General features: G+C 40.0%; 2 protein-coding genes and 2 non-coding genes across 13 annotated transcripts in view; 2 read left to right on the plus strand and 2 right to left on the minus strand.

The window, feature by feature from the left end:
* Nucleotides 1-288: 288 nt before the first annotated feature.
* Nucleotides 289-9,003, plus strand: LOC111249883 (sphingomyelin phosphodiesterase 4). 2 transcript variants are annotated; one of them, XM_022804333.2, is made up of 5 exons: nucleotides 289-685; nucleotides 4,839-5,022; nucleotides 5,434-6,321; nucleotides 7,037-7,306; nucleotides 7,793-9,003. In XM_022804333.2, the coding sequence occupies exons 1-5, from the start codon at nucleotides 558-560 to the stop codon at nucleotides 8,429-8,431; spliced, it is 2,109 nt and encodes a 702-aa protein (XP_022660068.1). In that variant the 5' UTR covers nucleotides 289-557; the 3' UTR covers nucleotides 8,432-9,003. The 2 variants fall into 2 exon arrangements, with proteins under 2 accessions (XP_022660068.1, XP_022660069.1); XM_022804334.2 differs by lacking the exon at nucleotides 289-685 and adding an exon at nucleotides 925-1,768.
* A 483-nt stretch (nucleotides 9,004-9,486) lies between these two features.
* TRNAF-GAA (transfer RNA phenylalanine (anticodon GAA)) lies at nucleotides 9,487-9,559 on the minus strand. Its single transcript has one exon. It is a non-coding gene; the product is annotated as a tRNA-Phe (tRNA).
* A 528-nt stretch (nucleotides 9,560-10,087) lies between these two features.
* On the plus strand, nucleotides 10,088-10,169 carry TRNAS-AGA (transfer RNA serine (anticodon AGA)). The gene has a single exon. It is a non-coding gene; the product is annotated as a tRNA-Ser (tRNA).
* Nucleotides 10,170-10,550: 381 nt separating this feature from the next.
* The window catches only part of LOC147755718 (uncharacterized), a 31,543-nt gene continuing 25,126 nt past the window's right edge, over nucleotides 10,551-16,967 (minus strand). For all 9 annotated transcript variants that reach the window (XM_086988099.1, XM_086988094.1, XM_086988093.1 and 6 more), the window contains one exon: nucleotides 10,551-16,512. In XM_086988099.1, the coding sequence (XP_086844225.1) occupies nucleotides 16,205-16,512 (308 nt within the window). In that variant the 3' untranslated portion in view covers nucleotides 10,551-16,204. The remainder of the gene's footprint in view (nucleotides 16,513-16,967) is intronic.

Raw genomic sequence — 16,967 nt, forward strand, 5'->3', positions numbered from 1 at the left:
TGAATTCGATATTGTGCCGAGTTTTATGGCTTCAAAGCACATATTATTATAAAAACCTCTCAACCTCGGAGATAAGATATGCTTTCTCGTTCTCAATATGACACATATATAGCCTTTAAAGCAAAAAAAATATATCTATATATCCGTCTGCTATATTCAAATATATTATATAAATTTCTTTATTCACACAAATTGCACACGGTATATGAGGCATTTTGTTGATCCTGATGAAGCTTGAATTTTCCCGCCTTTGCATTACCCTTTCTGGTTGAATTTTGTTATCGTGTTCCATTTGTTGCATGCAAACATTTCGGCGCCTGAACGCGGCGAATTGCCGAGGCTTATTGTAAAATTCGTTCGTGAAATTGGCAAAGTTCGAATCTGATTTTTATATATTATGTTAGGTTTTTTGTGTATGTGCAAAAGTGGTGTCTATTCGAGGGCGTCAATATGTATTTAGTAAAATTCTACTTGCCGCATTAGTGCATAAGAACTTCAAACCTGACGCACCAGCAAGGAACTAACTAACGTAGGTGACGGAAAACCCATTGAACAAGATGCACAATCCAATCGGAAGCATTATTTATGGGTCCTTGCCACCCGGACCAACATACAACTTGCAGAACGACCCTTTCCTTATTCTCCGGGAACCAAACATCTTCCGAAAATGCGAACTTTTAACTAAGTGAGTTCTGCCGTTTCGTGATAAAGGATAAATTAATCAAATTATATTTATTCATCTTCGCTAGTAGTAATCAAAAGCTGCATACAAAATTTCATAAATACAGATTAACAACACAGTATCCCAATATCAATAGAACGATTTAAAAACGATTTGCGTCGTGTGAGTTATATACGTCTCTTTGACTTATAAAACTAGTTTGAGAGATTTGCCAGACGTCCTGGAGCTGATATCAGAATGTATTGAGCGACACGTTATCCATCACAGTTTTACTTGCATTCGCAGCATTTACATGTATGATCGAATTCGTGGAAACCTAGTTCCTTGCAGAGTCTATGGTAAAACTCAGGCGCGGCAAAGCGAATGACGACGTGTCTATTTAGCTGGTTCATCCCTTTCCACTCATAATTCCTAACTGCACATGAAGCAAAGAGATCCCTGTCAATCTGCGCGGACTTTTGCTCCTGTTTCCCAAAGTTCGTTATGAGTGCTTTCGTTTCTGGGGGCTCAAAACGACACCGTAAATCCTCGAACAGCAGTGGCGAGTCTGCTAGGAGACACGCGAAACGATTTTGGAGCTCTTTGTATAGTTCCAACGCTTTTTTGGGAAGGAGTTCGAAGTTCTGTACTGTAATATTGACCCACACGATGCGTATTTCATATGTTGCGATCGAAGCTGCTTTGGGATCGAATAAGTTAAGCGCAGCTGCTAGGCATAAGTAATGAGGCGATTAGAAAGGACTTTCAACAAGATGGAGGATAAGAGTAGGCGTACGTTACTTCCCTAAACCAGGGCGTTGTCCGCTTGAAGAGCGGGAGTTTGGCTACTCCGCCATAAATGGTTTTTCTGTTTTCCTGTATAATCACACCAGAAAAGTTGAGTACATTCATAGGGCCATTTACCTCGGCTAGTGTGAACAGAACCTTGTTTTTGGGCGCCGAGCCGAAGGCTGCCTCTAAGTCGATAAGCACCGCGTGTAGCGGATTGTGTTGCCAGTGCTTTTTTGAGGTCAGCCATCATGATCCTGCGCGCCGTTTTCATGCAACGTTCTTTCCGGTTCAGCATTGAGATGACGTGTATGCTTCGTAAGTAGCTATTTAGTACCTTAGTCAGCAAGCTGGAGAGCAACCGATAGCAAACATTTCTTCGCTATTTCCGGCCATGACGATAACGAGATAAGGTCGCTCTCTCCTTTGGAAATCATTAATAGGTTAGCACCTCACTGCTGTGCTGGGAATGTATTAGTACGCAAACATTTATTAAACAGCGCTGTCCAAGACGAGGCCAGAACGATGGTGCATTTGAGATGCTCGTTGTAGATTTTACCTGAACCAACGGCTTTGCTGTTGCGTAGGCACCTTATGACGGAATTTTATTGAAGGATATCACGTTGTATTAAAATCTCCTCTTGCCACGTTGCGGCGAAAAGGGGCACTGTGCGTGGTATCGTATCTATTGGCGGAAACATCTCCGAGAAACGATATTTCAAGGACGAAGACCGAATAAAGCAAGTCGTCGGATTGCCATGGTGCGTTAGCTACTTGTACAATTAACGTTCTATAGCGGCGATCAAACATGTCTCCAGCTGCTCAAGATACCGTTGTTTCCGTGCTGCATACGTTTTTTGACAGGTTTTAAAGATGAAGGCTAAGGGGTAGCATTTATGCTGTACCTCGGATGTATGCCTAAAGGCCATTTGGAGCTTTGGGACAAGGCTCTAAATATAGTTAAACGGCCTGTACTTCGGCGAAGGTGGAGAAGCTGTACTGTAGACTCGATAATTTCAACCAATGTTTTGCATAGGTTTCGGCATTTACCGCCTCGGCGACAGAAAGAACTTTGTGGGTGCATTTCAGAAGTTTGCTTACATCAAAGCATCTCGACTGAGCTTGGTGTTTGACACTTTGCGCGGGTGTAACTTGGACAATGAGATCTATCGCTACTGATACATGAGCACAAATGCTTGCGCTCTCTGACAGGAAATTACTTTAACCTTTGAACTTTACCCTATCCCCGATAATAACAAATATCGATGACCGAACGTTCTGCATGTTCTAGGAAAAGTTCTTTCAGCCCATTGACGAGTTTCCTTACCGGTACGTGCGTTGACTCTGAATTAGCCGGCCGAACAGAGGCTGCTACAAGGTTTAATCGCTGGTCACACAAGTCATTCTTTCCATTAGGCACGGCGCGAGATCGCTTATTTTATATTTTTAGAAAACGGAGATACATCCACTAGGGCGGCCAGGTCTGTTTATTGTCGGGCAATGCGCAGAATGAAACGTGTTATATTAAAAAGAGCTAGTTGCCTAAGCCTCTGTTAGCGCGAGAATATTTATACTGTCTAGGGCTTCTGGGGAAAGGAGCGCCAGGGTTGCAGCTTTCTCGCAGTTCTGCAATGTTATTTTTATCAGTTCCTTAAGGTCCAGTTTTGGGGGGGAACGGCTGCGGTGATTCAGTCGTCGCGTGCAAGGGCTAGCTCTTCAGTCTTCATTGCTGCAAGAGCCTGTTATATAAAGTCCTCGAACGTTGAATGAGTGTGGCTGTAGTCCACCTGCTCGGCTTGGTGGTCTTTCCTTCCGACTGGCGGTAACTCGTCCTCTTGAAGCTGGCCCGGTTACTGGAACGTTCGGCTCTGGGAGTTTAGATGGGCTAGCTAGGTTTGTTGTTCAGACCCCCTGGTGTTGTTGTAATCGATGGCCCTTGGATGAACATTCACTGGCTCCCAGTTATTTCATTCTTACGCCTAAAAAGTGCTTCTATTCACCTCTCCACCTAGTAATATTGTAGGCAATGTTTCCGGTTATCTCACTTTTATAACTGTACCTCTACTTTTGACGGGTGGGTGCTGTGATATAAAGGACGAGAGAACTGAAAAGTTCGTGTTTTTTCGTAATAATATTGTTTGCCCTTTTGCAGTCCTAGCCAAAGAAACGGAGAGCTCATGAACTTCTGATTCAGGACCCAAGGTGATTAACGTCCCCAAGAAAATTCACCACCTTGCCGATGTATCCATCCTTTTCAAATTGTATGCATTGATAAAAACAAGACTGTAAAAGGGTGTAAAAAAACACCGTAATTAGCTTACATATGCTATTAATATACTTCCCTGTTTCATGCACGAGACTGTCAATGTCCATTTTCGGCGCCGCTCTAGTCGCTGACGATTTCTAAGAAGAACCGTTTTCAGCATGGGGCCAAGCGCTGCGAAGTAATCTCGCCCGCCGCTAAGGCTGTTTTCCACGGGGGAGAGAGATCGGGTCGTCGGAAGGCCTCTCGGAAATGTCTCGCATTTTACATGATGAGGAATAAACGCTTGAAAACTTGCATCAAGGAAAATGTGGCGACGAATAGAACAAATATACATATATTTTGTAGGTTAAATTGGCTCTGAATCAAGTACATTATTATGAAAGCAAAGTAGTTGGGTATATTGTTGGAGTGGTAAGTGGGAATGTGTACACCGTTTATTGCAATACAATTACCTGCGAAATTCCAATAATGATATAACCATAGATAAAATTATTATCTGAAGAGTGTATTCCTGAAACAGAATACTTAGCTTGAAATTTGTCGAATATGTGAATGTATAATGAAAAACTAGCATAAATGGGCTGACTGAATTTTATAACTGATGTGTATTAGATAGCATTATAACATGTACGAATTGGGACAGATATGGGCTGGATTCCGACTTTTGTATGCATTGTTGTAATGAAAAAACCGCTTCACTTTACAGGTGCTTCATGATACTGTCTAACAATCATTTAGAAAATAAACGACAAATGAACTATGAGATTTATGAAGAGCATCGTCTGACTGACCAGTATACTTCGGCGTAGTGAAACCCAAAACCAAACAATGGATTTTTTAAAAATAAATGTCTCGAATTTTATATCTAATACGTCAAGTATTACTTGAGATTTTCTTCTAGAACCAACGGCTGTTATTTTACTCACCTTCACGCTTTATAAAGTGAGATCTGCATTGCACATTTGCATTGACCTCGTGAAGTGTCACAGTAGTTATATAGAACCGACAATCTATGCACATTGATATCTGAAAATTGATAGTACTCTTTCGTTTACTCTAACAAAACTTTTCTTTGACATGCGATGCTGCTCTATGCTCTATTCTGAACTCAATTCTTTTCAGACATCTGAACACTCACAGCGCGAAAGAGCTTCAGGCATATTATTCGCATATGATCGGTAATCTATTTGAGATCAATCTCTGCGCCATCAATGATCGTCTTGCTGTTGGCGAGTACATGGGCCTCGTGAATCTCCTCTCGCCAAAGGGTCCTGTATTTCAACTCGTTGAAAAACTTACTACCCAGGTTCGTTGGTATGCCAAGTCGCTTGTTTACTGGGCATTTGTTGGATATGAAGACGTGAATAGTGGTAACCTGCTTAGGAACATGTATTTTTTTTGTCATAACATAGATTCCTTTACGTACACACCATACGGATTCTAATCACATGGGAATGCTCTACGGGAATAAAGGCTTTATAATAGAGTAGCCTCCTGTAAGACTAGCAGCATGTTTGAACCTATGGATTTAGCTGTGTGTGATAATCAAGTGAATTTGGATTATTGTTGTTCTGCGTTCACACATATTGGCTCAACTAATATTTTAGCACCATTAACAAAGTTAATTTCATGCGGCCATTTGGTCTGTACGAAAAGCACGTAGTACCTAAAAAAAATTGACTAATCTCCCATCTTTAATGTTCTGTTTACACACCAGATGACTGTACCTCGAGTCCTGCTTCCATTGACAAAACTACCCACTGCTTTGGTCGAACAGCTGGTGCAATCGAATGCCTCACACTACCTTTTGCACAAGCTTTCCCTGGACAACAACTATTTGCAGCTGAATCCCATTGAGTACTTTTTATTCCATCTGATAGGACATCTCGTCGAGCCTTGGGTGGCCGAAATTAAGATGGACATTAATAACTGGCCAACTGTCGTGTACTTCACCCTATTCGATCGTTATTTGGCTCACTTCCTCGATTGCAACGAGCCTAGCACAGTGCAGACAACCATCCTGCAGAGCCTCGGCAGTCGATTTCACCCCTGTGGACGGCCTGTCGGCAAAGGTCACCACTGCCTTTTGAAAAAGGACAGTCTCCTTAACGGAAGCAATCTAAGCATGAATTCAAATTCGTCGCTTTTATTAAACTCAAGCAGCCGAACAATGACCCTGATGAACGTCCTGTCTGAGCTATGGTTCGCGAATCCGAAGCCAGGAGAAAATCAGCAGCTGCAACGCGCCATGTGCATGCTCGTTAAAAAACTTCACTCGTGCGGCTATTTCGAATCAAACACGCCCCCATTATTGCGACGACGTCTATACAAGTTCATTCGACTGGCTTTAACGACATGGCCATTGGACTCGAGTTTTCGGTTGCCGCTTGAAGTTTGGCTTGCATTTATCCAGCCATGGAGGTACGCCAGTGGCGAGGTGGCTTCGGGTGTGTACGGCGACTTGCACAATCCTGACCGATATATAATGTTCATTGATCAGCATCTTCTTTTCTACACGCATTTCTTACTCATAGCACTTGAAAGAATTAGCGTACTTGACCTTAGCCTGGCGCCGAACGTCGTTTTAATCAGCAGGATATGCAAGGTAATTGTATACAATGTTTTGGATGCGGTAATGTAGATTTAGATGTTGAATTGTGGAATGAGCCTTACAAAAAGTGTGTCATTACACAAGTTATAAGTAAGGTAAAAGCTAACTCGATATTGTGAAGGTGCACAGGTGTCTGACTCGTTACTTTATACTCAGAGTAAATGCTTCGAGTTTTCTGTCGGTACTGCCATTTAGTATTGCTTCAAACCTATTATTTATATTAATTGTTTTGATAATATTCTTATCATAATATACGCTATAAAAAAAATAACTATAATTGTGATTTGCGCTCGTCCGCCTACACTCGGGGATAGCATAGGATGCCTACTAATTCGGATATCGGCAAAATCAGCCTGATTTGTCGATTTAAATCGAGAAGGTTTTATGCACGTGGTTTATTCGAATTTTTTTGAAATGATGTACCGTAATAAAACGCTTACTTTATACCTAGACTTCCCTCTTTATATCCAGCTAGGCTATCGTTATATCTAGCTTGACGCTTCACGATTACCCTTAGATACGACATTTCTGATAATAAGCCATAGTGCGAGTTTTCATACGCGGGCGTTCTTTGTACGAAGAATCTAACGCCCGCGACCATTGGTAAATTTTCATTTTTTATTATAAATATATGCATTTTACTAAAGTAAATACATAAATATTGCAGTACCAAGTGCCTTTTTTCATTTTATCTTTATGATTTTAATAGGTATTTAGTCAAGAAGGTCTAATGGACGTGCTTTTAGGACGAGAAGCGATAGGGGACCTACTTCAGCATTCAAAAGTGGAATTCGAGCATCCGGGGTTCACCTTTGAGACTGTATACAGTGACTACTGGCGGGCTAAAGCACGCGATCTTATCCGCAGCCTACGCAATGGCCAAGTAAGGGTTGAAGCTCGAATAGAAGTTCTCGAAAGATCCTTAAGGGAGAAAGGTTGGTGGCCTAAGTTTTGGGAAAGTTTGCAAGGAATCACAACGGTAAGTTAACTTTTAATAGTTTTAATAAAGTTAATATCTTTTATTGAGTTGTATATTACAAGCGCAGCTAATCAAGTTTGTTTCTGCCTATTGACCAAAAAGCGAATTACGTAAACAACTTTTCTGTATTTTCGTACGGTGCTCCAAAACTAACCCAAGACATTTTTTGATATTGTGAGGCTCTGTTATTTCATATAGCAAGAAGGTTCTAGCCAGTAATTTTGCCTTTCATTCTAGTGGATAAAAAATATTGAGACAAAGGATAGGAGACAATTAATCCAAATTATTGGATTAATTGTCTCCTAAAAGCGTTAGGAATACAGTGCAGAGCTTCTTAATTCAAAAGGATAATTAATAGCAGCAATATAAATGAAGCATATATCGCACTCCCGGGTCCGTAGAACCAAGCGCTAGATCAAAGCCTTGTTTACAAAACATTTAGAGGTAACCCTAATATATTACCTATATTTTTCTATTTTTTTTTAGCCCAACCCCGTTTCAGATTTCCGAACTTTGGAAAAGCTACGGATGTCCATAAATAAGCTAGCTCAAATTTTCCGCGTTGAAATACCCGACATCAATGTTAGCGTTGAAGCCGAAATGATGGATGTTTCCTTAGACAGCAATACGAGCAGAAGCCCCCGAAAGCAGCTTTTTGATTCACGATATCTTGGCATGCCCGAAAAACAGCCGCCTCGAAGTAACGAAATCGAATGTTTATTGCCTCCGTTGGAACGATGGTCAATTCAACTGAATACCAGGTTTGGCCGACAGATCAAACAGCTCTATCGGCGGCGCAACACCGACTGGGGAGCCTATTTAATTATGGCTATTCTACGGTACATTATTCTACCGCCAGCATCGTATGTCGAGATTCATAAAGAACGCGCGTTTCTCAGTCCTAGAAAGCATAATGAAATTCAGCTCCCGGCTAGATTCTACCTGAGGCCACTGGCGAAAAGAAAAGTTATGTATTTGATGATTGTGGTACTGCTAGTTTCGTATATGATCGGCATGAAATTGGTGCTGATGCTAGCCTTGATATTTGTCACGTGTAAGGTCGTCATTGAAAGGGTTTATCTTACTATCTACCCAGACATTGATGATAACAGTTTTCGATCTTAGTCAAGTGCTCAGCGAGCAACCACTAGGAACGAGTAAGGTTTAAGTCTAACATAAACGAAAAAGCCAGCAACAAAACACAAACTACAAGCCACAATCTTTTGATGACATTTGATGCAGGTTTGACACACTGTTATGGGTAATAGTATGGAGTTGTGTGCATATTTTAATCATCTAAAAAAAATATATTATCATATGTGGACATGTATATGTGCGATTTTATAAGTAACCTTTGCCCCCTTTAGCCCTTTAGCTAAAAAGGAGAGAAGTCATATATGTATTAATGACCACTCAACGCGATAAACTCTCATTGACATGGTAATTAAAGCGGAATTCATTTAATGATATTTAATAGAAACACCAGTAAAAATGGTAAATATAATAATAACAGTAAGGATCAAATACTAATAATGAATAATGAACATACATAATTATAATGAAAATGGTTGTTTCGATATTTATTGCATCTCTTCAAGTGTTTTTTCTCTTAGATAAAGACGAGGAAATCATTGAAGAGTGCAAGCTCCTTACGTCATTTGTGTAAATAAAGGAAGCAAAGCATGCTTAGGCGACTAGATTGACTGTCATTATTTTGGGTGAGCGCGTTTTTATTAGTAATATTTTTCTATGGCGATGACTACATTAATTTCAGGTTAGGATAGGAAATTACAGAAAGGGAACCTATTACCAGGCTAGTCTATTTTTAGAGTCGACTTTTGAGTCATACTTCTGCAAATATTGTTGTCCGCTTTGTGGTCTCCGCAGTTTCACCAAACGACTATATCTAGTAAGTAAATACTGGCCAATTCTACGATCTCAACCAGAAATAGAAAATAATGTGTATAATAGAATGTCTTTGTTCCTGATACAAACGGGACCTTTGTTTCATGGTTTCAACATCATTTGATGAATACTTATTTGAACGTAATGATACTTATTTGAACATAATGATATTGTCTTTAACAAAATGCTACGTTATTATTTAAAATACATTTTAGATCCTTACGCTCCTTTGACTTTTTCCACAAACAAATTAAATGGATGGTAAAAATACTAACTGCCGAAACCCGGGATCGAACCAGGGACCTTTAGATCTTCAGTCTAACGCTCTCCCAACTGAGCTATTTCGGCTGCGGTGTATTTTTACCCTTATAATCTGATTAGCATTTGACGTAGACAAAAGGTAGATTTTAAGTTATGAATATGCTATCCTAAAGATAGAAGTTCCAGTGCCCCACATGATGTCATTAATTATAGTTATGAGTAGTTTTCGTCAGCATTATTATACTTATGCAATGTCCTTAACATGCAGTCGTGGGCGAGTGGTTAAGACGACGGAATAGAAATTTGTTGGGCTCTCCCCACAGAGGTTCGGATCCTATTGACTACGAGAGATATATAGGTACTATCGTGTAATGTAAAACGAGTACGAAATTTTGTACCAATTAATACTTGCAAGTATATTCACTAGCTCTGTGTTCATCCCTTTACCCATTTCGATTGCATTAATTATGCAGCTTACAAGCAGTCGTTGCGTATGTAGCCAGCGTTTGTTCACTAACATATGTTAAATTGTCCTTTATTAATATGATAAATGTTAATTTCTTATTATTTACTCTATAATACATTAAGTAAAATAAAATCATGAAAGCAAAACGTGCAGTCGTGGCCGAGCGGTTAAGGCGACAGACTAGAAATCTGTTGGGGTCTCCCCGCACAGGTTCGAATCCTGTCGACTGCGACTTGTATATAGTACTGTGCGTAGGAAAACAACTACGAAATTTTGCAGCAGTTAGTATTTGCAAAACTATTAATTAGCTCTGTCTTCATCGCTCTACCCATGTCGATTACATTACTTATACAGCTCACAAGCACTCTTGGTATCCATAGCCGGCGAACATTCACTAATGGATGTAAAAATTATCCTTTATTCATTTGTTACCATTTACTTTATAATAAATAGCAACATAAAATACTCGCACGTTTCGTCATACATATGGATAAAACCTAAGCTTACCTCAGTTCGTTTACAAATACATGAGAATCTTTTTATTGCACTAAGAGGAAAGCTGGCAAAACGTAAATAAAATGTATGTTTCAAACCAACTGAATGGACAACACGTTTAATTTAGATACCTTAGTTTATTAATCTTAAATAATTTTTGTTGTATTCTTTTTTCATGAAGTAATAACACTATGTACACATATTTGGTTGTTTTGGTAGTTGTTTTCATCGTCGTCGTTGACGGCGATGGTCGTCACTACGTCGACACGATCATAACCACGATCATCATCATCATCATCATCATCATTTGTCTTATTTACTTATGTTATTGATCATTAGCTTCGCAATTTTCTGGTTGTTTACGCGGTTTCCTTTGCCACCGATGTTCTGTCGTAGGTATGGTTATTGTTGATGCCGTCGTAATAGATTACTGTGAGGTCACCATTCTGCCCCTTTCGTCTCAGGCTGTCACATCATTTTTGCTTGAATTGTTGTTGTTTTTCTTTTAGTTCTTATCATTAGTCGGCGAAGCCGCTGTGTTTTCTTCGTCCTTTGCCCCCCTTTCGGCTTCTTATGAAGAACGCCTGTTAATTCTTGCCCATTTCGCTTGCCCACTGTTCGCTGTCTGCTGTCCGCTTTCGGCTTGGTAAGAAATATGAGTATATAAATTAAGGACTAGATATCCTAGCGACTGGTGAGCGACTACTGAGCTAAGCGTGTCCCAAGCCAGCATAATCCTAGTTGACCCGGTTGTCTGTCAGCTTTCAGTCTGTTTTGCTAATCTCACCATACACGTAAACACGTTACGGTCCTTACGAAGCTAACGTGATGTGTAAAGGATAGCCTACTGATTATCAGCCGTCTTTCGCGTGCTCAACGTGCAGCACTCTTGTGTTCAGGGGGTTCGTCCATTAATTCAAATAGATATGCATGTCGAATGACAGGTGGCGGTAATGTAGCAACTAAAGAACTATAAGACACGTCTACGAAAGATCTGCATAGATCCGTCGCAAGCAGCAAGTTTCTTTCCCATGCTAGCTCGTTTGCTATATCGATATTGTATACGTGTAGTTATTATGGATAGGAAGAGTAACGGGTTACATAAGTAAATATGTCATCTCTGAGTGACGGCCTTTGTCGTGACAGTTTCTCTCCCTCTGCCTCTCCCTGTTTGGACTGCTGGTTTATATTATTATCCTCATTTTTTTCTACATTATATTAATATGTATATAATATATAAGTATGTATATAAGGAGTGTTGTTTAATAATATATTAATTAAATAATATTTATATTACTCAATTAAACTAGAAAAATTAATCGTTTATTATTTCGTTCGTAGCTCTGACTATTTCGCGTCCATTCCGAGCGAATTTCATAGCTCTGTCTCGCTCTTTCAAGCGATTTTGCAATTAACGCCAACACAAAAGCATACATAAAGGAAACTTGGTAAACGTTGCAAACATAGACTTCTTTAATGTATTGTGACACGAAAAACTAAAAACTAAAAAAAAATCGAATCGGAGCAGTTACGTCCGATGCGCTTTGTGGTTAACGGATGCGCATTATCGCCAAAATACGTTTCAACTTCACGTGCGCAATATATTCGAACAAATAATGATGCTCGCAATAGCATCTAACAAGAAGTTATGTGGTATTTTTCAGTTTAGTTTCATGCCCCCAGTTTTTTGCTACTGTACTATGTGGTCCGTTTGAAGGCGGTGGTAATGGCGGTACGAGAAACAAAGGTATGGCAAAGGAAAACAACACCGGACATTATGAATTTCTGCATATCCATTTATACCGGTATAGGGAGGCAAACACTGGCATCGGACTTGGAACAACGTATCCTTCACGGCTGCAAACTGTCGATCTACTTTCACCCCGCGAATTATATCCCCCATACGAATTTGTGTGTTTCATCTGTCTGTGATCTCTTAGCACGCTGATGCTTATACAATTAGATGACTACATTATTGGCAACGTTTTTTTCTTTCGTATTTTTCCCGGGAAATTTGACTATTAGGCTTGCTATTTGACATATGTCCTTTCCATTTCCTTGGCCTTGTGAGCATCTGCTGTTTCCTGAGTGAGCGAAGATATTTTAAGGTAAGGAGGGGGGTGGGGCTGATTCGCGGGTGAAGTGCTGTGTAAACCTTTGGTTCTTAGAGGCAATATGTTTTTGGTACAGGCTTCTTTTTCATAAATTCTTTGACTCACTATTGCTATGTTCTTCATATAGACTTATGCCCATTGATGTAGTGGCGTTACCATTTGTTTCTGGATTTGCAGTTAAGAAAACACATGGGAAAAATACTGCGTGAGAGTACATTGGTGATATGCCGTAGCTTGACGCTCTTAGATTTCTATATACCTTACTACTGGTGGCCATGTAAACGTTGTAAAGGTTCTCTTGTTTATATTCCGTTCTGTCATTTGTTTTGGGTCGTAAGTAGTTATTATAGTTTTCGCTTATTAAATTTCCCTTTTTTATATTCAACTCAGTGAATACAAAGGTTTACCTGTGTGTTCGTACTTGTGTGTCTGCGTTGCCTTTTTTTTTATCTCAGATTTGCGACGGTAATTTTTTTGTTTAGGACACACACACACACCCACACACACACACACACACACACATACACACACAAACACACTTTCGATGTACACCATATATATATATATATACTCATTACTAACGGGCCAGATTGCCCAATACAAAACTGTACAGCGTTCCTTCCCCAGTGCACAACATTGTTTGTATACGTGATAGTAATAATATTTTAAATGTATATATATTTTCAGCATTGGTTTTTATATATCATTCTTTATATATCGACTGGGGTCGGTAAGCAAGAACCCTCGATACTGAACAATATTGTCTCGGAGGGTCTCGGAAGGCAACTGTGTTAGGCAATGGCACATTCGGTTGTGATCACCATGACACCCAAAATGAATGAAGCAAGACAAATGCTCTTCTCTCTAGTAGTAGATATAATTATCTTTGCATCGCTCTGTTCGCGTTCAATAAAACCCCACTGTCTTTCATACACGCACGTGTACGACGATTCAAATCTTCCTGGATGTGCCACCAGTTTTTCCAGCCGTACTTCTCAGCGCCATCTGGACTTCCGTTTCGCGTCGTTTTTTTCTGTTATTGTTGTTTATTATCGATCCCCCACCTGAGAGTCTCTATATGTGATTTCGATTGCATTAACTGACCATATGAGACAGGCAGAGAGGCTTATAAATGACACAGATCATTGTGTAGATGTGAACTTAATGGCGAGTAAACTAGTGATAATTAGGTTAATTTAGATATGATTAAATAATGAAATAATCAATTAATTGCAGGCTAAGTGTGTTAACGATTTGTTAATGTCCATCATTAAGTGCGACCACGAAAGTCTTCGCTGGTCGAACAATATATGTATAAGATAAAAAGAAAATTGCGTAAATACAATCTGCATCGAAGAAATTATAGAAACTGAGGACCGTCGCTGCTCTCTATGCCTTATTGTCTATACCTTGATTGTACCTCAACTATCCTTTGCTTTTTGGCAACCAATCATGTGGCCGATGGCCTGATTCCGCTCACGATAGTAGAACAGCTTCTCGAAATCTAATTCTCTCCCCCAAAAATAGCATTTATATGTTTAGCCTTATACAGTCCTTCAGAAAGGTTCCGCTTATATAGCACTATTTAACACACAAATACACGCTCCAACGTTAGGTTCCCTTCTCTTTACCGTGTTCCCCGAAAATTATCTAGATCTGCATCATCAGCGGTGGTAACGATGCAAAAGTGCAAATAAATTCTGTTATATATATAACAAGACTTGTTGAGTGCATGAGTCTATGCATAGAAACATTAGGAATATCTTTGGTCTATATATATATATATATATATATATATATATATGTATATATATATATATATGTATATATATATATATATATATATATGTTTGTATAGTCATTAACGTAAAAACATGATTCTGAGTTTTAACTATTCTGCCGACTTAGAGCACAAATGTGGCCGGGAGAGAACGAGACGAAAATTTGATGCAGGCGGTAGTCTAGTCTTGAAGGTGCCGCAACGAATGACAAAGGCTTCAACTGAAAGCCTGTTACTATTCATATTATAAGACTAGATGATTATTATTATTATTATGGGTTTAAGTGATTCGTCATGCCCGGCAGACTTTGCATCCATTGTTGGATGACATCATTCGAATGATGATCATTTGTGCGAACCACTCAATTACTTCAACGTTTTATCTAGTTTCTTCGCAGCATTTTCCCACTTTGGGTTCGGCGTTCACTCAGTTTGATGCTGTGGTCGTTGCACATCTAACTGTATAAGTTCGTCGATGTATATATGGCACTTGTTGATGTTATGTGGTTTGTTTCTATTGTTTTTTGGTTCGGGTAACACTATCATATTAATGACTCGAAATACACTATTCGGTTTAGTTACATTTCTATTGTAGACTAGCTCGACGAAATTGGATCAACAATCGATCAGCCACCACTGACTGACGAACTAATGCTGTGTGTGAATGCTGTTGTTGTGGCATTGGTCGCTAGGTTTTTCGTGTGTGTTTGTGTGTGCGTGTGGGTGTGTATCTGTGATCCGACTCACAGCGCTTTCAGTCGCAACGTGTCGGGTCGAAAGCGTTAAACGGATGGAAAACACGATTTTCACCGTATTTTTATCATAGTTTGAACAACAACGACGTCTTCGACGATCCATGACTAAACAAAGCGGTTTGTTGTCATGGTGGCGCTGTGGTAAGACAAGACTGGACTGAATCGAATCTAGCAGAGGAGTCCGATCGTTCATCCACTTGCTCTGTTTTTTCGTTTGTTATATAAATACGTGGGTATATATACATACATATACATATACATACATATATATATATATATATATATATATATATATATATATATATATATTAATCTAAATATTATTTGTATTCATGTATAATATGTAATACTGCGTCGCACACTCAATTTAACCCGCAGATATACACGAGTACTGTGTTCGATTACGGTGGCGGCCGAAAACCGTCTACGTTTCCCATGCTAACTGCTTGTTTGGCTACCTCTTGTTCCCATAATACGCTGATGTCAGTACATATATATATCGACCAATCATATATATATATGACTGTTTGCAAAAGCAACTTTAGAGAACCATGAATAGAGGCGTCACATTTCGTCTATCGTGTTTCGTGTTTGTTCCATGGACAACAGTTGACGCGAAAGGTTGACGGCGATTAATGTCTTACTATTCGTGGAGATGTCTCGGTGTAAAGACGAAGCGAAATTGACCGATGGCAAAACTAAGCAATGGCTTGTAGATGCTTACGTATCATGTCCCGTGCACGGTATCCAGGTAGTTTCAGGTTTCGTTGAATAGGTACACCTCAGCTAGAATTGAGGTGTTGGTCGTCGCATGCAGCTAAGTTCGATAGAAGCAGGACTAACTAGATTGGCCTGGTTTCGTACAGGGATGTACGCCAGGATTTGAGACAGCAGGGGTTTATGGGAGACTAGAGACAGCTTCGTTGACATCGTAGTTGTTGTTTGTCGCGTCAGTCGACCACGACGTAAAGGCGAAAGGAAGACAACAGCCTGTTCAGCTTTCTCAGTAGCTTTGTTGTGTGGTGACGTAGTGATTCGACGACGCGCACGATCCTTCAAATGGAAGGCGTGCGACGCCTATAGGCACATGGCTAAGTATTCCTACTCTCTTCCAATTAGTGGCTATTTGGCGCTGAACTCTGTGAGAGCCATGTGGTTCTGGTGAGCTTCAGAGCGCCGATGGTACTTAAGAGCGTTTGATGATGCGAAACCTTTACCGCATTGCTTGCAGACGAAGGGCTTCTCACCCGTATGTAGCCGCATGTGGTCCTTGAGGGTCGCCGATCTCGAAAAACTTTTCTGGCACACTTCACACTCGAGGTGCTTTCCGGCGCCGGCGGCCGGCCGGACCTTTCCAGCTGGCACAATCCCGTACCGCAGGTCTGACACGATGTTGTCGGGCATAATCAGGTCCAAAGGTCCGACGAAATCTGCTATTTTTGAATCAAACAACCACACGACACAACGACAAAAACAAATCAAGTAGACGACAATAATAAGAAAATAATAAACAATATTAGTGCTTGTTACTATAGTTATGCATATACATAACCGAGTCAATAGACAGTAAATTGCGCAGTGTCTATTGAAAGGAATGGCAGGACATTAGTAAGGAAATGTGGGTATTAACTGAGTAGTAACATTGTTAAGGATTAGACATGCAGGCTAGGCAAGCTATTAGTATGATTTCTAGTAGAAGGGTAATTATAAGTGCAATAAGAACACGTTCAGTTTGAACTTTATTTAAGCTTCGTACAAAAAACAGAGGGAGTTTCTTGCGCAGTGAGAGAAATCGGTCGTAGATCGGTGTTCCTTGCATGCCCGGGTGTAGTGGTGACGTGTTTCCCTGCTAGAACCTAAGAAGACGAGGTGAAATGGTCAAGGT

The sequence above is a fragment of the Varroa destructor genome, unplaced genomic scaffold (assembly GCF_002443255.2).
Source record: "Varroa destructor unplaced genomic scaffold, Vdes_3.0 BEIS01000004.1, whole genome shotgun sequence".
Lineage (NCBI taxonomy): Eukaryota > Metazoa > Arthropoda > Arachnida > Mesostigmata > Varroidae > Varroa > Varroa destructor.